This window comes from Pygoscelis adeliae, unplaced genomic scaffold (assembly GCF_000699105.1).
Source record: "Pygoscelis adeliae isolate BGI_AS28 unplaced genomic scaffold, ASM69910v1 Scaffold113, whole genome shotgun sequence".
Classification (NCBI taxonomy): domain Eukaryota; kingdom Metazoa; phylum Chordata; class Aves; order Sphenisciformes; family Spheniscidae; genus Pygoscelis; species Pygoscelis adeliae.
Window position 1 is genome coordinate 1,749,582 of NW_008825108.1, and position 26,771 is coordinate 1,776,352.

Consider the following 26,771-nt stretch of genomic DNA (forward strand, 5'->3'; position numbering starts at 1 on the left):
GTTCAGTAGAATACAGAAAAATAAGTACTGATGAAAAATTTTCCTTACCAATTATGTGTAATACAAGTACTGTGTGGCTCTTTTATATATTTCCAATGAGTAAAGTTGCTTAAGAATTTTTGGTTTTAATTAAGGTTGGTTTCTTTATAATTCAAGTCAGGACCTATATGCAGGTTACAAGACCCAGGTCTGAAAGTTGAAACAGCAACAGTTTGAAGAAGGGTAACGCTTGTCAAATGGACGTTGTATTCCACACACCCCTTACATCAGGTTTCTGAATGTACAAACAGACATCCCTTACCTGACACTCACTTGTTGATAGTTGCAGATTCTCTGAAATTAATGCACAGCGTCTAGACAGATTCCCAACACTGAAGTCTTTAGAAACTTGTACATTTTTAATGTATGTTGAAGATGTCCCTGCCCACGGCAGGGGGTTTGGACTAGATGACCTTTAAAGGTCCCTTCCAACCCAAACTATTCTATGATTCTATGAAGTCTTTAGGAACTTGTATATTTTTAATGTAAGGAACAGAACAGTAGACCTGTCTTCCAGTCATTCCCTTTGTGCAAACGTTTAGGCGCTAACCTTCCACTCACTATGCTAGCAAGTTAGCTCGCCCTCCAGCTGTGGAAGGCTTTTCGGGGACAACTGGATCATAAAACCCACTTCCTCTTTGCGTAACACCTTATAATGTGACAATGAAACAGCTATTTAGAAGAGCAATGTTTTACATTGGAAGAGCAATGTTTCACAACTAGTCTGCTAACTATATTCAACATCTGCTCTGAGTTATGATGGAATGAATATATATAACTCTGAGAATAATGAAAAGCACTTCACTGAGACTTGGAAGAGAGGGTTAGTGAGAGATCGTCTTAAAATCGTAGCTGTTAAAGAGTCCCAAGTCCCTCCTTACATTTTTACTTTCAAGATAAGAGCTGATGTAAAGAAATAGCCCTCGAAATTCAAAGATGTGACCTTCTTTGTTTTGTCCCAGTCTACATGTAAGTGAAAGATATTATTTTAAAGATATTTCAGTATTATTGAGCTATATTGGACAGTTAAAGAATAGTCCGATACAGGCATTTTTGTTGCATTTGCGCCTCTGAAAGCGATTCTTATGTCAGAGAAGGTACTGCTGATGCAGAAGCAAAAAGTGTACTCTTACGAGTACCAAGGGGAGTCTGTAAGGGTACGCCTGACTTTATTCATCAGAAAGCTTCCACCTGCCTGCGTGCCTGACTTGCAGAAGCTGTGCTCTGCGAAATGATGCAGGGCAACAGCTAGTAAGTTCTGTGCTCAAAACTGTCGTGCTCATTCACAGTCAACAGTCAAGTTCAATCAAAATAAACAGTTTTGAAATAACTCAGGACTTCAAAGATGAAAAATGCCCTGTACCACTTACATTCCTCATACATCATAATTTCTAGACCGTGTCTCATGTTCCTCAGTCATACTGCTGAAATATTGTATTTTCTGGTAGGAAGTACTTAGGGAAAATACACTGCATTCTGACATTAATCTTTCAGTTTGGGATGCACTAAGTGACTAATTTACGGCTGCCTGCTTTGAATTTCTTAGGATGCAATGGATAGACACTGGAAGAATGCAAAAGAGGTGGGAAGTTGTTATGTAGCAGGAGAAAAAAGAGAAGAAAAAGGAGCAATTGTCATACATTAACATATTAATGAATGCAACAAATATAATACACTAAATTGTCACTGTGGCAGTACTGTTTTGAGCCATTCTCCTGGCAAAGCTGTCATTTTGGTTGAGGGGAATTGAAGGAATTACTACAGCAGAAGACAGCAGTGATAAAATGGAGAGGAGGGTCTATGGAAGGGAGAAAGCTTAGGCAGCAGCTGGTAACAAATCCATCCACACAGCAAGAATGCAGCTCTGAAGAGACTCCCTGCACACGCTCCCTCCACACAGTGGTCTTTTTAATTGTGTCAGAAAGGGTAGAATGAAGAATTCAATAAAGTAACAGCAACACGCTTTCTAGTATGGCAACAACTACTGGGCATCCAGGAACAGAAAACCACAGTACCGGATGACTCAAAATCTGCATCACAGCATACCATACTGCTTCCTTCCAATAAAACCACATCTAACACATCACAGAAATAACATGTACTGGGAGGGTCCTGAAGATTCAGGGGCCAGATCATCAAGTATTCATAAAGACCTCATTTCCTTCATCCCTCAGCATATGACTGTGCAGAGCAAAGAAATCAGTTTCCCAGTCATTTCTTCATCACTAAAACCCAAGCAAGCTTCTAAGTTTCTGACTGCACTAGCAGTAGGTGGCCACACTCATAACTTGTGGTTTAGCACTGTTAATCCTGACAAATTCTGTCTAGATAGCCATGCTGCAGGCTGGTAGCCCAAGCACCACTTTAGTCTTATGCTTACTGGTCTTGGAAGATAACTTCAGATAATTGTTTTAGCCTCTGTACAGTACAGCTCAGCCATGCCTTCAACAAGGACTCAAAAACATCCACTGTGTTATTTTGCCATAAAGTTTTCCTCATCTCTTCCCTGGAAGAGATCCACATTTTCTGCTCAGCTCCAGGTTGGTGCATGTGACATGATGAAGTATTAATGTGTAGAAAGACCAAGTACACCTGGCTAGTGCTGGGTATTTAACTACAAACAGTCTGATGCTAATTATCCATCAACATTAAAACAAGGAGATGACACCTGGCCACTATTATCCCAGGGCACTAAAGGGCACAGAGGAGAACAGGTTGGATAATCCCAATGCGATGCAATGCGTGATGCTGGGCTGTCAGCTGGCAGATTGCCACAAAAGTCCACAGTACGGCTGCACCCACATTGTTAGTATACGTTGATATGCCATGACTTTTACTGCCTTCCAAGGGTAAAGGCTAATGAAAATTACTTTTCAGGTCTATGACAATTAGATCATGAACTTCCCCATCCATTTTACTCATTTCCTCTTCGTTTTGCTTAAGTCTGTCATCAGATGAAGTAAAATTTAATGGCAGAGCTTATATTTACTGAAATTCTCATCTTCTAATATATTTAGCAGGGTACTGCAGCAAGTTATAACTGAAAAGTGAGAGGAGACAACAATGACTGAAGAACCTGGAGAACTATAAATTCTTAAGGATTCCCTGATTCAGTTTTACCAACTGCCAGAAAGCAAGTGTGAAATGAAATCCAATTCACGCATTATGCACAATTAGGTTAAATTAAAGACAATCTGTCATCCTAAACTGTAAAAGGCTTTTCTGGCTAGTAGTGAAACTTCAAAAAGTCTTTCATGCATCGTTTGATATTTCATTTCACCCCTTATTTTTGAGGAGTATGACAGAAGCAGCAGAAAAACACTTGAACAGTGATGGTAATTATAATTTATTTTTCCTCCATCTGACCGCATTCTTAATTTATTCCTCTTGTGAATTAAGCGCATGCAGCATCAACACAATAAATACCAGGTGCATACAGAATGCCAAAATATGGTAAGTGAGTAGCAGGGTCTATCTCAGCAAAACCCAAGAGAAGTATCAAATTTTAGGTGAGGTATGCAAGTTGAGTGATTTGTAATCAAGATTTTAATACTTTTCTTACAAGGAGTTTTTCAACTCCTTACAAACTTAAGTAAAGCCAGGGTAAAGAATATGCAGTAAACTAACTGGAAAGCATTTCAGTTAAGACTTTCTTGCTCGAATATTATTTAGAGAGACTATCACTGATAGAAAGACTCCCTCTTTCACCGGTGGTTTGCACTTATGCTAAGCTTAGACCATTCACAAATCACACACCCAGTTACACACCGCCACTGCCGAGCTATTTATCTCAGTATGTTTCATCTAAAACAGGAATAGTATCACAAGTATTTCCTCCCCCACAATCAATTTGTCTAATTCATAGTTTAGGATATCACTTTACATTTTAAATGTCAGATGCAACACAAGTACACATTTAAGTGCTCTCATAAGCTAGGCCATTTTTCCGAAACAGAGCTTCAGCAACAAATAGCCTTCTGAAAGCTCATCTATGTCATTACTCTATTGGTTTAACTTTTTATCAGATCCTAACCTACAGTGGTATCGATGAATGCCTCCCACCTCAGCTGGGACGCTATTTCCAGTCTTTAAAAGGAAATACTGCACTATATTTAGTGTTGCACTGACTAAATAAATGGGCAAGCATTCCTGTATTATTATGCACATATACAGCAGAGAATGACAGCTTCAAGCTTATTTGCACAATCTAGAAATTATGATGTTAGTATTAACCTGACTGTGGAGCCATATTAATATGTGTACAACAACAGCTGTGTACAGCTAGCCAGAAGCAGAGTGTTTCCCTCATTTCTTGCAAACGTAGAGAAGCACAGGAAAAAAAAAAATCACAAAATAAGCTAAAGGTATTTGAAAATCTGAAGCCTGTTTCTCCAAATAAAATCCATTTCGTTTATAAAGTAATATATTTTCTGAAAGTGCCTGATTTTCCATGCTTATTCTTAGAATTTAACGTCAGAAGAGAAACCAGCAATTCTTTTAGTCTTTTCTAAATGCTTCAAAGTACTTGTAGCCATAGTGCATCTATTACCATGAATACATATTACACTTGTGAAGGCCAAATACTTCTTGTATAACAGTTCTATTGCTGTATTCAATCCACTCATTTAAAAACAAAATCAACCCCCAAAACCATTAAAATTCCCCCAAGGCTCCCTTTCACAATCCTATCCAGACACAGAATGTATTTACAAACTGTGCTGTTTGTGGTATCATGCATATACACAAGGCCTCTGAAGATGTCAAAGCACATCCAAATAAAATCTCCAGAATAAATGCACAAAATGTAACTGTAAAGAAGCTCTAATTAGCTTAGTTAAAGGTTGGTGGGACATGACAAATATTAAAACCAAAGAAGGAAGTAAGTTCAGTTATCACGAACTAGCAAGCAGTCATAAAGCACCAGAAGTTTATGCATTCATTTTGTAAGCATACCAGGCTCCTTCGCCTCCAAATGGTAATTTATAATGTACATCTTATAAGTTGCCTGTAGCAAAATGATAGCCAAGATAATCAGAGGAGAATAGAAAGCTTTTTGGTCATATTTTGAAGATGTCAGATGGCATGTTTAAAGATGCATTGTTGGGCAATGCATTGAATTATAATATATTTTCAGACTAAAAATGAATTTCCGTTTTTATTTTCCTCCTACTGTAATATCGTAACTGATACATGATGAAATACTAAAAGATAAATGGAGATTATAAAAAGTAATTACACATCTCAGTGCGAACCGTTTACTGTTTAATCATTTGGGGGAATCTTAATATATTGTATGCATAGTAATACTGCCAAGATGGAAAAGACAGATAAAATTACTACTGTGCAATTCAAATGTTTTTTTCCATATCAGGGTCTAACATCTTAGAAAGTCCTGTTCTCTCTCTTTCTACCTTCACTGGGCAGCCTTAAATCCTGCAAAGGATCATTCCTTCCATGCACTAGATCCATGCAGCTTACTACTAGCTCTCCTGTTCTTAAACCATCAGGAAAATCATCTACTTTACACTAATGAGGACTTTAGTCTCTGAGCAACAAAAAAAGCAGTTGCCATGCGACAAGAATGAGATCAGCAACCTGTAACATCTTCACACACATACAAACTGGAGGTGCTGTCACAGCTTGTCTCCTTCAGGCAGATGAGACTGCACTGTTCTTTTTTAACATGGCCATTCCTAAAGGTGTCCCCTCTTCTTCTTCTTCATTTGCCTATTCAGTGCACACTAAACATCATTCATGGCTGAGCTCCGTAACTTAAGACTGCTTTACAGTTCTTTTATTTTCAATCATCTAAACCACATCAATGAAATTTTAAAAAGGAGGAAAACATTCATAATACCTCATTCATATTAATGCATGTCCCTGGCTGCATGTGGAAAGACAATCAGAAAAGATTAAGATTAATAAGCACTGAGAAACTGAAGTCAAATGGGAACAGAAAAGCTTAATACATACTTTCTATCAATTCTAAGTTAGAAAATGTCAGTAAAAATGAGACAGAGTGGCTACAGCACAGCTGATACTGAATTTGTATCAACACAGAGGAGGTGCTGACCAGTGGGAAGAAAAAAGGGAACAGCCAGGAGGAAAAGAGAACCTTCCCAGCAATTTAAAGAACAGAGGTGCTTGCTTTTTCTTACTAGAAGGACCTAGTGTGCTTCCTGACTTAACCATGCCTTAACTGTAACCAATTCCACAAATAAAAACAAAAGGGATCCGTCTTTTTTTCAAGCCACAACACTCCTGCCATCTCGGAACCAGGGCCATCTTTGCAACGTGGTGCGTTTCCCAAAATGCATGGGAGAGCTGAAAGCCCTGTGTGCATCTGAAATAACCCTCAGAAGAGAAATATTTGGAGGAGAAATTCATTTCACTTCATGAAATGGGGGAGACAGTGACCAGCACTAAAGACCATAATAAACCTATGCAGCTGTAATGATTCATACAAAGTAAAAACACCTTAGAGAATATGTATATAATCCAGACATACATTCTTGGATGTCCAATAAACACACAAGCAGTACATAGTAACAAACAAGACATTTCTGTAAAAAATATTTCTCAGCTAAGCAGATACAGCCTAAATTTCTGAAGGAGAACCATTTCACATGGATTGCACAGAGAAAACTCATGAAAATTCAAGACTGAAAGATGAGTATAGATGACTGTAAGACTGAAATGCTATGGAGGGCAACACAACCAGGGAAACTATGTCACCCATTTTACGAAGGCATGTCACAAATCATATATGATGGAGATGCTACACTCTGTTAGCATGAGCAGAGATACAGTATTTTAGCATTAGATTAACAAGGATTACACCAATAAAATGCCTGGTTCTGAGTTCCAGCAGTCTTCAACACTTAACTCTCTTCTTTACCCGCCTGGAAACAGGGTGCTCTGAGGTAAGATTTTCACAAGTAAGCAATTTTACCACATTTCCAAATAAAGGCTCATTTAAGAAACTGCTGTAATTCTAATGTTCCATGTGACTGCCCATATAAAGGCCCAAGTAGTTTATATCATAATGAAATGCCTTCAACAAAAAAAAAGGTGGGGGGGAGCAGAAGGAGAGTGAGGCTGAGGAAACTTTGCCTCTGCAATGACAGCACACTCCTGGGATGTAGACACAGTTTGAGGGCTCCGACGTCCCATGCTGAGGAGGGGCAGGTTTCCCCACTCTTCCTCCACATTCGAGTGGTAACATTACTGGAACACCGGGACAGAGAAGCACCAGCTGCTCTTCACAGGTTTAAGAGACTGGTTGGCTCCCCCAAAGCAATTTAGCCCAAATTACTTGGTTCATTAGAAAATAAGAGTGTCAAACCCTAATTTAAATCCATGTCACTCCTTTAAGTTATGTTAAATTACCGTAAGATAAGAATTGCAAGAACTATCAATGCTCCAACCTCAAGAGAGAAGCCAATCATCAGCACAAGTTACAAAAGAGCTCCTTGATTTTGATACAGGTTGACCAGACAAAGAAAAAATATACATACAATTCTGTTCTTTTTCCTTTCTCGGAAGCTAATGGTAAAGGCCACAGTACAGAATGAGACAGCCATACACTACTGAAAGGTCAGTGTCTGTCTCAGCAATGCCCGTGGCCCCTAAAAAAATTTCTTCCTCTCCTCCAAAACGGACAAGCAAAAACCTGTTTGAACTGGGTGTCCTAACATGATATTGAAGGACTGACGAGATACTGTAACTAATGACACGCGATCCACATCTGCACAAGTCTGATTACTAAGCAACAAACAACGTCTGAAACAATCTTTATGTTCATAGCCTTAAAGGACAGAATGCAAGCCCCCAGGTAGAGACCTGATAAGTGACCACTTTTCTCCTCTTCCTCTACATGAATAGCTGTTTTAAGTCCAGTTATCCAGAAAGTTATGCTCAGAGGACTCTAATTCAGGGATGCAGAGCTGCAGAAGTTTCTGCAGAGTAATCCCCACTTCTGAAGAACTGTTCTGCAGAGTATCAGCTTCCACTAAAAAAATATGATCCTAGTCTTGATAGGATACACACGTCTTTAAAAAGCATGAGCTGCATCTACAATGAGGCACCACCTGATAACCTAAACCAGTAGCCTGGACTTTGGAAGAAATCTGTTTCATTTCTTTCATCTCAGCTCCAGATGCTTGGGCTCAATAACTCCAGAACTGAATTTCTGGCACTCAAAAAAAAATTTCCAAGAATTGACTCTTTTGCTGCAAATTAAACAGCCACCCTTTGTTTAGTTTACCTTTCCTGCTGCCTCTTGATCTGAAAATTTCACCATATTAAAGGAATGCATTGGACTGAAATGCACAGTTTTGAATGGGGCAAAGCAGAAGATGATTGAAGAACAAAATCTGGAATCCAATTGTCAAATGTGGGGAGATGGAGGTATGGATTGACAAGGTAATTCACCTAAAGAACAGTTCTGTAGTGGAAAACTGGGAAGATTAGCTAACAGAATCCAGTTGCAAAATCCATCTTGCCAGATACTCACGAGAAGATTCTACACAATGTTGCCAAGACAACACAGTGGAAACTGGAGACTGGGGACCACGTCATGCTGCTTGGAGACCACATTAATAAACTCTTCCCCATACATGACTGTGGTAGGAACTAGTTCATTGAAATATATTACAGTGAGTACACTTAACTATGATTCATATTCTTTACACTGAATTCAATGATACAGTTGTTTTGTTTGTATAGTCCTAATAAAAGATCTGTATAACCATTAATCCTATGTAGAATTACATAATAATAGTATGTCCTAATAGAAATATTACCAACATAGCAGCTGGCTGTTTTAGACATAAGACATAGAGAAGGAACAAGAACAATTTAAAAAGTGATAGAGTATATTAATTAATTGTGCTACAGAACTTGGGGAATTCCTACCAGTAAATTTTATCGCACACTGTCTCAGAGTATCCAAGATCTCATTACAATGTGTGCATACTATAACCTCCTTTTTCAGCAGTCATAATGTAGCAAGCACTATGTCATTTTTGTCCTAATGCCTGCTGCAGACACCCATTCCTTAACTGGATAAGGCAGCTTATTTCCATGAAAACAGAAAACATGCACAATCTTCTCATAGTTCTGCCTGCTAGTGAGCTGACACTCAGGACATAGCGGATCTCTCCAATTTGAACCTCCTACACTTGCACGCTCTCTAACTTTGATTCCCATAGTACACAACCAAAAAAGTTGTATGGAAACATCTCTTGACTGAGATTTTACACATGTCAAATTTTATCACTGAATTTTCAGTTTCAGTTCTGTTTCATCTGAATTTTCCTACACATCCTCAAAGACAGGGTCTCAAAATGTTTCTATTTAAAAATATCAAGAGAAAAAAACTCTTTATATCCTATACTTATGAAGAAACAGAAATCTGACTTCTCTTAAAAATGTCAAAAACGATGTGGTAGTTTCATTTTATCTCTTTTTACTACAATATACTGAATAGTTAACATGAAAGCAGTTGAGAGTGTTTAACACAAGCTTTCAGAGCCTTCATGCTTCCACAGGTCTTCACATCCTCATTGCTGTTACCCTTTTTTTTCCTTCTAGAATTCAAAGCTAGCTCCAAAAACAAGGTAATCCAAACTCACATTTCTTTGTGCATTGAGGCCTCTCCCAAGGATGTGACACAGCAGGTACAACCCAAACACTGTTTAAGCTATTTCAAATAGATTTGTCAAGATGCCTTGTAATGTACTTACCTGGAATACTGAAACAGAGCTACTGTATCATTTCCTTAAAACATAACTACAAACAGAGACAGAACAAGGTCCAAAATGTGCATTCCTGTTCCCTTTCAGACAATATATCACAAAACATACGTAAATATGACAAGAAAATTTATCTCTGAGCAAGGAAAGCTCTGTTTTCTAAAACTGAATTTGCAATGGCTTCCTGGATAGCTTGGGGCAAGATACTTGTCTTTCTCAGTTTAACGTCTGCAAGACTGGAATAACTTTACTTACTTCACAGGGGTGTTAAAAGAATTAATTTGCTTGTGTTTGCACAATTGCTTTGAAGATGAAAATTGCTATTTAAATGCTAAGCGCCATTTTGTATAAATAAGCAAAAACTAAACACCTGCACAAATCCAAAACAAGATTATCCTCTCTCCATGCACAGATAAGCACAGGATCTGAAAGTACTGTTCTTTCATCCATTGCCATGTCTCCAAAGAAAGCAGCAAGTGCTTATCAGTCCTTACTGCCTCAAATCCTACTTGCTGCTTATTGATTCTGTGATACGTGACATATATTTCACAGCTTGTAAGATGTGCTTACTATACCTGTAACACAAATATTAACATTTAAAATAAGCGTTATTGATGAAGGCATATTGAAACAAATCAAAGTTTTAATCAATCAGGCTTTCCAGGTGTAGCTGCTTTGAAGTCCCCTAATGAAAGCTTTTTTCTGTTTCAAAGTACTGTTTCAACTCACAGTGATTTCATATACTCCATAAATCTTCCAAAGACAGAATGAAAGAAAACTCAGCCTACATTTCTTTGTCCATAGTCATTTATTTCTAGTTTCAATATATGGCAAAGGGGCCAAAACCTTTGAAGATACCTTACTAAGCCTGAAGAAGCAAGTGTTTTACACTCCCTTTTTATTTTATAATGCATGTTTCCCTTCACTCATACTAATTACCATCTCCAACTAATGACTCAGTTCTTCTCATCTCCACAAAGCTGACCTCTTCCCTCCTTTCCTCAGTCATAAACAAGGGAATAGAAATTACCCCATCATACAAGAAACACTAATCACCCAGATACTGGGTTGCCCTCCTCCTCCATCTTCTGCTTTAGCCTCAGTTGGAAGAGTCAGCGACTAAGACATAACTGCGTAAGTAAGATCTACAGTATTCAGGTAAAATTAAGATGTCGACATTTCTCACAGTTTTGCAATGCTCTTGTTTTGGAAGAATGCAGACAAATATCAAATTTGCCAGATTATCAAAGGTCAAAAGCATTTTCATATCTAGAAGTAAGTCAGAAGCTTTCAATCTCGGGCATAACAAAACAGCAATTTATAACTTCAGGTGCAATTTAATTACAAAAAAGGTATTTCATAAAATTTAATAGTTTTGTTATTTTGAATTAAATTTTGTTATAAAAAATTCCATTTTAAAAACTTATTAGCCCTACATAAAATAGCTAATTGTCTCAACCTCTTCCTGCTAGAAGTGATTAGGGTTTTTTATTCTGTGCTTTTAGTTGTGATTTTTTATTTTAGAGATAGTTTGGAAAATTGTTATTTCTGAATTTTTGGGTCCTCTATTCTGTCATCAGTCATTTACCTTGAATATTTCTAATATGAAGTGAAACAGCCAGTTATCCACTCTGTAAAATATTTCACATTCAGCATCTTACAGCTTTAACCCAGTGTATGGAAATCCAGTGCTACTGGATTTAAAAAGGCTTTTCCAGCACGGAAATCCACTTTCAACAATATTTTACCAAGCGCCAGACACAGCTGAATGTGACATAACTGCTTGTTTTTTCACAGTTAACGGGATACACTTTGTATTCTGCTAAAAAAGAGGTGACTGAACAGCAGAAGGGAAGGCTGCTTTCGTCTGCTGCGCTGGCTGCCATGCTCCGGGGCAAGCGAAGTCTTTCAGAGTGAGAAGGATCCACTTCTTCCCCCTGAGCATTTGAGCATGTTAATCTCAAGGGAACAGAGGACAGTGTGGGGAGAAGCATTTCTGTTTCATCTCACTTACCAGACCTGACCATTCTCTATTTTAAAAGTTATACAAGTCTAGTTTATTAGCTTGTATTCTATTAAGAACTTTTTCCTATGGGAGGCAAGGAGGGGGTGTTGCACTTTACATGAGAGGGGCTCTGCCTTGTCAGAGGTCAGGTCAGGAGCCAGTCGAGAACTTATGGGTGAAGACCAGCAGGCAGACCAACATTCATGCTGTTGTAGTGAGTGTCTGCTGGAGACCTCCTGATCAGGATGAGGCCTGTAGCTGAGGCCTTCTTCAAACAAATGGAAGAAGTCTCACATTCACAGGCACTCATCCTGATGGGGGACTTTAACCACTCTGGAAGGACAACACAGCAGGGCACAAGCAATCCAGATTTATGCAGTGAATTGATGACAACTTCCTGACAGAGATGATCAAGGAGGCAATAAGAAATGGTACTCTGCTGGACCTCATACTTACAAATAAGGAAAAAAAGGTCAGGAGCAGCCTTGGCTGCAGTAACCATGAGACGGTGGAGTTAAGGATTCTGAAAAGAGGAAGCAAGGCAAAAGCAAGACCACAGCCCTGGATTTCAGGACAGCAGACTTTAATCTCTTCAGAGATCTGCTTAGAAGAATCCCATGGGATACAGAGAGAAGAGAGTTCCAGGAGAGCTGGTTGATATTCAAGGATCACTTCCCCCAAGCTCAAGAGTAGTCCATCCTGACAAGTAGAAAATCAAAGGCAGAAGGCCTGAATGGATGAGCAAGGAGCTCCTGACTGAACTCAGACATAGAAAGGAAGTGTACAAGAGGTGGAAGTAAGGGTAGATGACCCAGAAGGAGTATAAAGATGCCATCCAGTTGTGCAGGGATGAGGTTAGGAAAGCCAAGACTCACCTGAAATGGAATCTGGCAAAGGACATAAAGGGCAACAAGAAAGGATTCTACAAGTACATAAACAGCAAAAGGAAGAGTAGGGAAAACATTAGCCCACTGCTGAACAGGACAGGGGATCTGGTGGCAAAGGTCACAGAAAAGGTGGAGGTACTGAATGCCTTCTTCTCCTCAGTCTTTACAGGTAAGACTCACTTTCAGGATTCCCAGACCCCTGAGACCAGAGGGAGTCTGGAGCAAGTAAGACTTACACTTGGTGGAAGAGGACCAAGTTAGGTAGCGCTTAAACAAACTGGACATGCACAAGTCCATGGGACCTCATGAGTTGCACCCATGAGTGCTGAGGGAGCTGGCTGATGTCATTGCAATGCCACTCTCAATTACCTTACAAGGGTCATGGCGACTGGGAGAGGTTCTTGAAGACTGGAAGAGAGCAAATGGCAGTCCTCTCTTCAAGAAAGGCAAGAAGGAAGATCCAGGGAACTACAGGCTGGTCAGCCTCACCTCAGTTCCTGGGAAGGTGATGAAGCAACTAATGCTGGAAAGATTTCCAAACACACAAAGGACAAGAAGGTGACCAGGAGTAGCCAGCATGGATTTATGAAGGGGAAATCATGCTTAATCAACTTGATTGCCTTCTACAATGTGACTAGCTTTGTGGATGAAGGGAGAGCAGTGGATGTTGTTTACCTCCACCTTAGTAAAGTTTTTGACACTGCCTCCTATAACATTCTCATAGATAAGCTGACAAAGTATGGGATAAGTGGACAGCGAGGTAGACTGAGAACTGTCTGAACAGCCAGGCCCTGAGGGTTGTGACCAGTGGCACAAAGTCCCATTGGAGGCAAATCACTAGTGGTGTACCCCACAGGTTGATAGTGAGGCCAATACTATTCAATTTTTTCATTAATTACCTGGCCAATGGGAAACAGTGTGCCCTCAGCAAGTTTGCAGATGATGTAAAACTAGGAGGAGCAGCTGATATATCAGATGGGTGTGCTGCCTTTCAGAGGTATCTCAACAAGCTGGAGAAATAGGTCAACAGGAACAAGTCCAACAAAGGGAAATGCAAAGTCCAGCATCTGGGGAGGAATAACCCCAGGCAACACTGCACACTGGGAACCAGCCAGCTGGAAAGAGAAGGATCTGCAGAGAACGATCTTAGGATCCTGGTGGACAGCAAGATGACCATGAGGTAGCAATGCATCCTCGCAGCAAAGGCGGCCAACAGCATCCTGGGCTGCAAAAGGAAGAATGTTGTCAGCAGGTTGAGGGAGATGATCCTTCCTCTCTACTCAGCACTGGTGGGGCCATGTCTGGAGGGGCCAGTTCTGGGTTCCCCAGTACAAGAGATGGAGCTACTGGAAACAATCCAGTGAACAGCCAGGAAAAGGGACATCTTTTATCTGGAGAGACGCTGAGAGAGCTAGGACTGTTCAGTCTGGAGAAGGCTCAGGGGAGATCTTATCAATGTGTATAAATACTGGATGGGAGGGAATGAGGAAGAGGCAGACAGACTTCTCAGTGGTGTCCACCAACAGGACAAGAGGCAATAGGCACAAACTAAAACACAGGAAATTCTAGCTGAGCACAAGAAAAAATGTTTTTACTATGAGGGCAGTCAAACACAGGCACATGCTGCCCAGAGAGGTTGTGGAATCCCCATCCATATAGATATTCAAAACTGGAGAGCATCCTAGGCAACTCTCTCTAGGTGACCCTGCTTGAGCAGGGGGGTTGAACTAGATGACCTCAAGAGGTCCTCATCAACCCCAATGATTCTGTGATTCCTCCTTCCTTCTTTCTCCTTATCCCTTGAAATTCAGTTCTCTGATAGGAACTCTGACTTAGTAAATTTTTTCCTTCAGACTGAATGCCTTGCTTACATTCAACAGCACACATTTCTACAGAAATCACTTGGAAATAAAAATGGGTCGTCATTCTAATCAAATTATTAAATGCTCTCAAACACTGTATTTGAAATGACCTTAGCTCATTAAGTCGTGCTACAATTTAATTTAAGAGCTCCCCGTGAATGTAAAAATCAAGAGACATACTATACTCTGAGCTGGGCTCGTGGACTTCTCTACACGCTATGAGCACAATTACGTCCACATGTTTGTTTAAGATCTCTCATTGATACCCGAGAGACATCTGAATGAACACAGTAACATTAAACCTTTGCAGTAAATATACGTCAAAGCTATAGGCAATTATATATCTATGTGCACAGACATAGACAGATAAAAACACATGCAAAATTACATACAGTAATATTCTTACTGTCAGTTCAGTAGGTAGTCAAAGACATTATTTGATCTTTTAATCTTTTTCAGTTAATTGCTCATTCTGCATCACTGAGGCCTGTTCTTGCCTACAGATATTAGGATCACAGAGAAGTGAGCAAAATATGTCTTGTCCCTCATATTTATCAATTAATTAGCAGATTAAATCAAGATTAGATAAAAAATGACGCTACTATCTTCCAGTACTTTCTCAGTATTTATTTAAGATTAGCGGGGGTTAATAAAAATGATGCAGTTCAAATCTCCTCAACTGATTTCATTACATAACATATATTATAGATGAACTAAAGAGTTTTCCACTTTTTATTCTAATCTTATATATCTCCTATCTGACCCATCATGGGGGAATCAAACTGTTTTTCTCCATATAGAGAGAGACCTGAGAAAAGCTGCATCTCAAAACAATGACACACAGAAAATAGAACAGATATTCTTGAAAGGGAGAAAAAGAGAGAGGGGAGGAGGGACCTTTTGTAATACACTTCCTTAGCTTAAATAGCAATAATGCATGTAAGAAGCAAAATCCGAATCTGAACTTGTAATAGTGAAATTTAAAAATATATTAATCCATAGTTATAAGGAGATACATTTGATTAAGCCTTAATCCAGAATTCAACTGGGATTTTTGCAAAGTTACACATAGATTGGTACTCTGATTCCTTCATTGCAGTCTGAGTATCTAATCCTCCTCCAGTGAAATAAATGGGAGACATTCCAAAATAATCAATAGAAGTTGGATGAGATCCATACAGAACAATATTAAAGACCAAAGAGTCTACTCTGTGCTGCAGATTGTTTGTTTTTAATTACACAAAATATATGTGCAAAAAACTTAAACCTGAAAGCTTCCCTAAATACCAAATTTTCTGTCACAAAATAGTCACACATGCAAACAATATAAAAATACACCTGTAAAAAATACTGATGCAAACTTTTTTCTTTTTTTTTTTTTTAAACACAGGCATCAGAAAATACCTTTTTTTTCCTATATAGCTTTTAAAAATGCTGTGTTTTAAATATATCCTGAAGTCACTCTTCAGACCACTTCCAAAAACATTCTTCCTGCTTGAATTTTTATTTTCACACTTGGTCCTGCCTATTTAAATGTTCATGGAAAGAGAAACCAGTTCTACCTGCAGACTCAGGAAACAAGTCTGAAAATATCTCCTCACCGTATTTTACAAACGGTATTTTAAAACACTCACCAGTTTGCCACCAGTGGTCCAAGACAGGTACCTTGAAGACCTTTTTTGACCATTCTAGCGTGTCCACATCACAGTGCTCACCAGCTACAAATAACGTTCTGAACCTTTAAAAAAAAAATAAAAAAGTATGTATCTTGATGTGGATGGGGAAAGGAAAACAAGAAAACAAATTCAGTAAACATCTGTGGTTGGTTTCCCGGATGAGATAAAAGAAAAGGGGAGGAAGAACTCTTACTCCTTTTATGTTCCATCCTACTAAGTAAAAATTAGAATCTTAGCAATATTCATTTATGCTACTTAAAATATCATGTAAAAGAAGCTTTATTTTCAGAATGCAAAGAACCTGGCAGATGAGTGGCGAGCAACTGTCAGTGGAAGTAAAAAATAATTAAATGCTCTGTACACAGGAACTAGGTAGATATCTGTCAGGCAAAACATAAGAATGAAATACCAAAAAAGGGTCAGAAAGAAATACCAGAAAAATTAGTAAAGAAATAAATGAAAACTAAAAGGAAATACGTGTAGCATAACTCTTAGCTTTAAGTTGTTAATAATGTTCCATTTAAAAAAATTTAGTATTTTTTGAGCTGTTATCTTTTTCTATGCCTTTGGAAATGAGTTTTGGGGGAAACAATGGGACCTAAAGCCATTTTCCTGTGCAGAGGCTGGCTATATATTCATTAAAAAAAAGTAATCCTACTAAATAATGCAAATCACAGAACAACATTCAGCAGCGCTGGGTGCCTGATCACAGTACTAGAATTCAGCTCATTTTACTGGACATGCTGTAGCCAACTTTGGCAGGGAAGAGATGCAACACCTGGCAGTTTGACAGATGTGATTTGCATGGTTGTACTATTAAATTAGGTAGTGCTATATAACTGGGTATTAAACCCAAACAGTCTTTAACTTCATAACATTTTATCGGATGTTTAGCCACACTTATTGTCCTTCATTAAGCATTGCAAATTCACTTCACGCCCTGTTTAAAATTATAAGAACCTCTATGTCAATGGTAGCTTTCTTAAATATGACTATCAGTACTCAGAAGTTAGACATTACCGTACATGACCGCATGCTGCTAAGGTGTTATCTTTCTAACACTTGCACAGTAGCTTTATTCATGTCATAGCAGATTTTTGCATTTATTTCCTAACAAGCAACTTAAAGCCTTGTTAAATTGCATATAAACTCATGGATACTCATGACACTGGACAGACAATGTCACCTAATAAGAAGATACTGAAGAGAAGAATCATTTACAATCTTGCCTCACACCTCCAACAAACAAATAAGCAATCCTCTTCAGGGAGAAACAGAGAACTTTGAATTCAGATTTATGATGAACAGATGAAAATGAACGGCCAGCTATACTCAGATGAACCGCTGATTTATATGCAATACTTTATCATTAGTCTGTGTCGTGACAGCATGGTTTCTATTGAAAGCAATGCATGGTATTTATCTTACCTGGCTCTTATCATAAAAAAAAAATGTCTATGCTGAACTAGTTCTCTAGGCTTCTTCTACAGTCCACAAAGAACAAGAGGCAACTTTAGAGAGTAATTACCTTGAAGAAACTCAAAAGGGTAAGGTTTATTTTTTACGTAACAAAACCAAAATGAAAAGAAAAAAAATCCAAGGCCCTAGAGCAACATGACTAACACATAACTAAGCTACAGTATGGAGACTTTGTTAAGTCACTGTTTAAAAAGATAGCGATAGATACAGCTATTCAATTACTGTATTATAACTAGGAAGATATGTTCCTGCATCTCAGAAAAAGGAAATCGGGAATGCCTGACATTTTGGACATTCTTATTTTGCTGTGCACTTAAACATGTTCCTATTTAAGCAAGATTTTGAAACAGAAATCATCTATTTGGGAAATAAAATCTAAACCAGGGGGAAATTTAAGACATAACATTTCTGTTTTACAGATAAATCACAACAGAAAACTGTACCTCCTTCGCCAGAAGGCTGGTGTGGCAATCGGAAACACTTCAGCCACGTTAATGCCTCTTTGTAACCACCAGGTGCAATCCTGTCACGAGGAATGATGTGAATTCTGAACGCAGAGCTGCCACGCACACATGCCCTATTGCTACAGACCAAAGAACTTGCTTCCCTTCTGTAGTATCCGCACAGGGTGGGCTCATGCCTTCCCTCTCCCAAATCCTCCTTACTCGGTGTATGACCAACAAAGACAGCATTTTCATTTTACCCAGAGATGCAATTTAAAACCTCAAAGGGTTGAGGGAAGAGAGGAAAGGTAAGAAGGAAACATATATTCAGATTCCACATCAGAAGAACTCTGTTTACCAGCAAATAAACTCTTTCATTCTTTGAGTGAAGTGCACAGGTATACTCACGCTACAAGTGACTAAACATTTAATGAACAGCCTGTCATGCTAACAGAAACTACAGAGACACTCTACCAAGTACTGCATCAATCCTCAAGGCTTCTGAGATGACAGAATGCCTCATTAAGATATGAATGGAGCTTCATGTGGCCCAACAACACACCCTGGGATTAAAAATACTTCTCCGAAATGTCCCCTTGTTAGGATTGCAGCACGCTCTACCACAGCCAGTTCAATGTCAGTGACATTTTGTCATCTCTAGGAACCTAGAGATTGACCTCTCAATGGCAAAGGCTTCTTATCTAGAGACCACTGACTTCCCATAGCAAGGCTGCCTAAGCCAAAAAGCATGCTTTGAATATTCACACCCCATTCCTCTCCAGAGGATAGGCACATCCTGCTAGCATAAAAGGCAGCCTCTCACAGTGTACGGACTAGTGACCTGCTTGCTGTGCAGATGCAGGGCAGGAGAATATACAGAGTAAAGCTACATCTGGAAACAACGTAAGTAAAACATGGAACCAAACATCATTCAGTGCAATAAGCCATGTGCTCTAAAATTGACAAGTGGTTTTTTCACAGTGCTATTTGGGCCTAGACATCAAAAATGTGATGAGTTTTTTGTCTTTTAGACCCATTTACAGATCCATAGTTAGACTACATGAAAAGAAACTTCCACAAGCAAAAGTTATTGGGAACTCTAATCACCGCGGTAGGGACCCTGCACCAGTTAAATATAACACACTGAGAACAGTCTTATCTGTGAACTAAGCAGAAGTAACAATCATAGAGGTAGCCATAATAATAACTTTGATATATGAAAATCAACTTACAGCACATCTAATTACAAACTTATGAACATCAGAAGACCTTGAAAAATGTTACCATGTTGAACTTGAACATGCAGATAAAAGAATTCAACTTGCTTAAGTTCAGAACAGCGTTTCAGCCAACCCTCCTTTCTAACACCCCAAGATGGGTTGGAGTGAGTTCTTTCTTGGAATAGAAGGCAGGGGGTCAAATGTATAAGCAGCTTGCACATCAAATAAGCATAGTTTTCTGTACTCATAAATATACATCATCATTTTGGTAAACTGCTTTCTGAGCACTTCTCCCACATGAGAAGATAATGATTATAATGAGTGTGACCCCAATCAATATCTTGCACTTGAATGCTTTTTATTGTAAAGCACAAGCCAGTGCTGGTAACTACAGTTAATAGCTAACCGGCAGTTATAACATAGATAAAAGTTTATGATAGAAGAGAGAAAAATATTGTGTAATTAAAAAGCACAAATATGTATTTTATTAAAAGTTTTTTAAGACTCATGTTTACATGCAGGGCACTCCTGTTAAGCACTGCTCAATTTACATTATATGGAATGTTCTGTAATTAGGCTTGTAAAACACATCATTTACATATGATGTAAAAATCCAATTTATGAATTCATTAACTTTATAAACTGCTGAAAAATTCTGTTAAGTGTCCTTGTTTTAAAAATAGGGCTATTAAAACACCAAGAACTTAAAAGACTTGACGAGAAAGTTGAGACATCATGTTATCCCCTGAGCCAAAACCGGAATTCCTCTCTTCTGAATTGCCAGCTTTAATAATCAGATTTAATAAGCTGCAGGCTCAAGAGCAACCTTATGTTGCAAGAAGGAGAGGGATTAGCTCTTTGGCAAATTTACAGCACAAAACCATCAAAAAGCACACAAGAGCAAAGTGCCACAAGCTTAACAAAGCGTAAGAACTATGGAATTATTTTCTCCTATCAAATGGTATAGCAAGAGAGAGATGGCAATGGTTATAAAATGTCCCACTCTGAACAATTTTTAACAGTCCACTTAAAACTTCAAAGTATGTCAATGCACCTGTTACTGCAATCATCTATCACTGCAATGCAGTTAATGGGGAAGAAAAATCTTAAACCTCTCTGTTAAATAAATATGTCCTAAGCTGTTGTTCTGAAAACCTACATTCTGAACATAAAATTCAGTGCAATCAAGCTTTTAGGCCCTATTCAAGAGTCCAGCAGAATGGACTTGAAGTATCACCTGATACAGGGGACAGATCACGGTCCCTGATGGCCCTGACACAATCTAAATTGTTCAATACAGCACGTACATTTTGCTGTTACACCAAGCACAAAAGAAACCACATCCCCAAACCATTTCCCAAAAGCAGGAGTGTTCACATGGGTAATAATCTGAGCTGCACTTTTCCAAATTAAAAGATCACAAAAATGTGTTTAATTCTGGAATGCATACACAAGTTTTTCTGGCAAAGAAAAACTCTACCTGCATCACGTTAAATAAGCTTTTTTTTTTCCTGAAAAGATAGTGAGGAAGGTTCATTTGCACTTCTTAACATAAACTGGAAATAAAGAACTCTTACTAATTCTTAATGCACCTGGAGACTGCAGACACTTAAACATGTAAAATAAATAAATGATATTTTCAGGTCTTCTGATTTTTCTCCATTGACATGTTTTTTCATTTTCCTCCCTGAATAGATTTTACCTCCGTCACAAGAATCCAGGCACTGGAGGTTTGGTTGACAGAGTCAAGAGAGACACAGAACATAACTGCAGCTCAGCTCCTTCTCACAGTGTGGGTGAAGGGGAGCTCCACAAAGGCTCTTCATGAACACAGCTCAGGACTCATAACAGGAATGGCCATACATGATCTACAGCAGCGCAGAGTAGGGGGTAGCAGGCAGAACTGCATAATGTACTTCAATTGTCCTAAATTCTGGGTCTTAATCACATATCCTCTAGCAGCATGTGTGAGACATCGATCACATGAGAAAGTGTTTTGTTCTAACCGTTTTGAATTTGCTACTTTAATTTCACATCCTCTTGTTCCTGTGTTACGAGACAGAAAATGGGAGTTCCTAATCTACTTTATATTCATTATTTCTGCACAGTTTTTATGCAGTCTCATATTTCTTTCTAAAGCAAGTGCATTAATATCTGGTATCAGATGAACAAGCTAAAATCTCTAGATTCTCTTGATATAAAATGGCAGAACATTCACAATTGACCTAAGGTCAAGAAAGCCAAGCAGGCTATGGGACACAAACTGCAAATTATTACTTGTATGTTAATCTAATCTGCTGAGTTGTTGCCCCATTTCATGCAAAACTGCCAGTTGTCAATCATTTGGAAATCAGATGTAACCAGTTCATAACAATTAAGTCAATTAAAGGATGAAGTGTGTTTCCAAATATGGGAAGAGTTAATGGCTCGCTGTTAGGGAGCTACCTCGTGAAGATGAGAACAGATTCCAAAAGCTGAACAGAATATGCTCAGGTACATGAGGGTTGTAGAATTTGGATGTTACTTGTTTTTCAAACACTACAGGCAACAATATGATCAGACAGCCTGCTTAGCAGCACTGTGAGTTATCAAAAGCCAGGTCTTTAGATCCTCTAGCAATATGTGGTTGAACAGGGCTTTTATCCTACAGTATTACAAATTTAACATCTCTTTTACTGTTAAGCATGGGCCGCGTTTAAGACATAGGTGACATTTTGTGTCAAAGGCAAACAAATTTCAAGATTTGACTCCAATAGCCAACAAGGAATTTGAGGCATGCACACTAGAACCTTTGGAAACCTCACATATAATTTTGTGCAGAGGCCAGTGATGCCACCAACGTCAGTTCTTAACAGAAATTTATTTAACTTATGTAATTTCAAAAGAACGCAAGTCTGCTTATAATTCAGTTTACTCCTGTAAACCAAATATTCCCTTCTATACTGGAAGCTGTCATTGCCTACCAACTCTGTACCTTACCAGTAATTGTCTTTTTTAACGGGATTTTTTTAAAGTGACATTAATCTTTACCAGTTTTTTAGTAGAAGTTTTCAGGAATGAAATGTACCATGTGGAAACCTCTTTCAGGACTGCATTCCTGGACATGTGTTTTGGAGTCTCTAGAGTAAGTAAAGATACATCTTAGCCCAGGAGGCATAAAGACTTCTCATTTCAAAGATTCTGCACCATATAACAGAGAAGAAAGCATCATAGATCAGGTAAATGAACTAAAAGTAAGACTGATCTCAAACTGAAACAGACAGAATTCACTTGACCTTGGATGGAAAAGTCCATCCAAGTTAACACCCAAAAGCAAGGATTTTCCTAGGAGGGAAATTTTAATCACCTGTTGGACTCCATTTCTTAACAACTGCACCTTAACTCATAAAATGGACATACACTATAACTAGCTGGATGTTAATATTGAAGTCATCATAGGATAGACAGTCTAATTTAAGCACCCTTCCAAATTCAGTAATATATGCCACAGTATCGCGCATAGCCAAGTATGTAGAGGGTCATGACTAGACCTAACAGTAAAATAATCCTAGTCTAACATGAGAAGAGAGGCATGCTGAAGACTGTCAAATTTACTGCACTATACTGGTGGTTGGAGAATAGTCACTGGATTTAAGTCAGTACTATACAAAATCCAAAGTCTTTTTTACCCACAGGTGAAAAAGACTTTGGATTTTGTATAGTACTGACTTAAGACAATCCAAGAGAATACTAGATATTAAATGCTGCACTAGAGGGTTTAGTAAAGAGAAGTCACGTACCAGGGAATGACGCGGCCCAAAGCTGAGTGAATTATGAGACTTGCACACAAATGGAGAAGCTCATTAACTATGCACTGTATAGGAATGATGAAATATCTCTTTACACCTGGGGCAACCAAAATCAGCAAGGAGACTCTTACCTGGAATTCTCATTTGGCCAGAAAATGTGACAGCTTACAGAGCAGGTTAGCAGGTTTTCCATTAAATGAACACTCTAAAGACAGACTAAGTAATTTTAGTCATTGCCTAAAAAATGCTGAGGAACAGCAATTAAATTTTCTAGCATCTGAATCACTTTCTTGTCAATAAACACCATAGAAGGATAGTGCTTCAGGGTCTCAAATGAGCTTGTTTCCTATTTCAAGGAGGGGTAAGGATGGAGGATAGCACTTAAAACAGATGGAAGAAAGTAATAATGAACTTGGAATGAATACCTCAGGAATAAATCCAGCTTACTAATAAATAAAACTTCCCTGAGCAATTAAGAACATGGAGGTCTAATGAAGGTACATGGCTTTGCATCTTCCCCTTCTCTTTGGACAAGTGTGATAAAAGATGTCTTATGACTGAGTACTACCTATACAGTCTGACAGGTTTTTTTGATGCTGAGCAAATTATTCAACTTCAAGACTCAATGTGGTCCAAACCCACATATTTTTCATTTTTAGACTGTTTGCCATAAGATACAGAAAGTTGGTCTGTAGAAGTACTAAACACTCACAGATGCAAGTCAGTGTGAGAGGCATTTTATTAATATAATGCTAATAACACATTTTAACCACATAATGCTAAAAACTCTGAAATAGTGGTAGTTCAGCGGCTCAGACTGGATATCCAAAACCAATAGAAGACTTTGACCCTAATCTCTCTGCACCTCAGCTTCCCATCTGCAAAAGACAGATAATACCACTCTCTCATCTCATAGGGGATTTGTGAGGATGAACTCAGTCATGATTTTGAAGCATGCTGCTAGCATAGTGATAAACACCTTAAAAACAGTATGAGATAGCAAATAGCTCAGTCTTTGGAGCACATAACCATAAGCAGTAACTAAGTTACGGGGAGATAAACAAAACATTGACTAGCTGCTGATTAAACGAACACTAAAGATCCTGTGCACTCAATGAAATGAGAGGTCATGTGGGAAAACAGTACAGGATCGTGTAATTCAAGACTGTATTACAGAGTATAAGCACAGTGGCCTAAAATTAAGGTTGAGTGAGTAACCCTAACTCAGTAAGAGCTCTTAACCCTAGAGTCATAATCTTTTTAACAGTTTTCATCTCCTCCAAACTATCAATATAAATTTACATACACAAATACGTGTACACCTAAATTGTCAATGATACATTTGAATTCTGCTATACAGAGGTGGGCAAAGCCCTAGACACTCTGCTATTCTTAGTTCCTCCAGCCTGTTCCTGCAAGAAACTGCTTCCAGTGTATCCTTAGTTCACCTTTTCAGAGAGTACTGCTTTCCCAAGGCTGCCTCAGGGTCCTGCTGACGGATTGCTCTAATTGCAGTTGGTGAAGTAAAGAAGGCAGCTACTTCATGCTCTGCTAGCACACGGAAATAGGCACCAGCATCTGGCGTTCCCACGGGCTTCCCCTATGGAGAGAATAATTTAAAATGTCACAGGATAAAAATACTTCATAATTCCTTGACAGTTCAAGGCTTGAGCATGTAACAGTAGCGGTAGCACAGCAACGGAAGTAATTTCAAGTAAGACTTTACAGAAGGCTTTGTTAAAAGTAATAATACTGTGAGTGTATTCACTTGTAGAATTAAATTCACAAGCTTTGGGCACACTCTCTCGCATGAACACAGCACATACTAGCTGCTACTTAGAAGAATAGGACAAATGGACACATGAATGAAAAGACAGCCACGAAGAGCTGTTATTACGCTGGCAGCAGAGGGAGTCATGTCTACTTCTACCCTCATTGCGAAGCAGTCTGTAAAACACCCAGAGTCCCACTGAACTAGGAGTCTTTGGACACAGCAGCACTGCAGCTACATCCCCCATGCACAGGCCTATGGGACATAATGCCAGCTTTTTCCTACCTAGTAATTTCCTCCCAATTCTGGAAAAATTCCCACTTAGCTACTTACAGCTGGCCTCTTGGCACCTTTGTGCTGCTACCCCACGTGAAGACTGGAGAGAAGCCAAAGACCCCTTTTCTGGTTTAGTGTGCTACCAGACTGTGGTCTGGTTTGTGGTTGGTTTTTTTTTTTAAACTAAACATTGTCTTGAGCTAGGGGGCATAGTTAGGAGATTTATAAAACAGAAGTAATCAGATGTGACAAATTGCCCAATGTTAAGTAATAATAACAAAAAATAATCAAAAATACTTTTCTGTGCTGCTGCAAATAAGAAAAGTAGTCGGCACAGGATCATATAATCACAATCTTACTGTGAGTAATTACTGCAGCGCATGGACTACTCTATACATATTCTGAAATTATGAAGATTATGTTAATGTAGAATGAGCTTTAGCTCTACAGGTATTGCCATAAACTTTTCACTAGAAAGGCCACACTTGGAAGATGAACTTTCACAGAGCACACAAGTTAGAAGAGACATACACTTTTGATACTGCGAACACAGCTTTGTCAATGCTTTACACAAGAAACCACAAACACAGAGAAAGTTTCACTACTGAAATGTCACCATCTTTACAGCAGTTTACCAGTCACAAGACAAATTCATACCTTCACCATCCTTGTGTAAATGCAAATTTGGAATAGACAGATTAATAGGTCCAGTGGAAAAAAAATAGCATATGAAACTCTAATTAATACTTTTTATTTTACCAAGATGCAAAAGGAACGCAGGTATTTGAATACCTTGAAGAATTTACTAAATCCACTATTTTTATTCTGATAATGAGGCACTAGTAACACAGTAAACGTCTTTATAAAAACACACACTAATCAAGTTAGTTGCCCCATCCCAACAAATAAAGCAGCATGCTGGCTGCGATGCAAGCTCATAGGAATTCATCCCTTTCCCACCTGCCCCCCCCACTGCAGTCTTCCCCACGCTTGCTCTGCATCCAGCTGTGCCTGAACACCGGCAAGAGCACTGATGAACCATTTGGCAGATTTAAAGAACGCAGGACGCCTGAGGTCGGATACGTACCATTGGCTTTGCAGCCCTACGACGAGATACTGCTGGCGAGAGGAGTGCTGCAGCACAGGATCACCGTAAAAGGAAAAAAAACCAAGACAAAACAGAATGCACAATTGAAAAGCCTTTTTTTTAAAGGATGGAGAGGCGGTGAGAAGCAAATGGAGAGAAAATAAACAAAAGAAACACTCCCCAGCCAAAGTAGCAGGGAATAGTATCACCAATGCCAAAAATTCTCTTTTTGCTAATAGCCTATCCTAAATTACCAAAAAGAAATGCAAAAGAATGCTATTTGCTTGCCCAAAAAGTGAGTTATGTCCTTTTTTCTGTCATATAATGCACAGTTCCCAAAGAAAAACCTTTCACCAGACTGTCTTTAAGCATCCTCCTTGCATACTTCTTCATCGCAACTTTCATGTATTCATCCAAGTGTTCATCAATATTTGTTCGTGGCTGTGTCTGGCCCTGAGCACACCCACTCCCGCCTAGGGGCTT

The 26,771-nt window shown here is 38.8% G+C and overlaps 1 protein-coding gene across 1 annotated transcript in view; it reads right to left on the reverse strand.

The window, feature by feature from the left end:
* Positions 1-26,771, reverse strand: part of ACSS3 (acyl-CoA synthetase short-chain family member 3) — an 85,509-nt gene that overhangs the window by 25,274 nt on the left and 33,464 nt on the right. Inside the window, exons 8-9 of the mRNA XM_009327655.1 lie at positions 24,603-24,754; positions 16,183-16,286 (exon numbers count right to left, since the gene is read on the reverse strand). Of these exons, the coding sequence (XP_009325930.1) occupies positions 16,183-16,286; positions 24,603-24,754 (256 nt within the window). The remainder of the gene's footprint in view (positions 1-16,182; positions 16,287-24,602; positions 24,755-26,771) is intronic.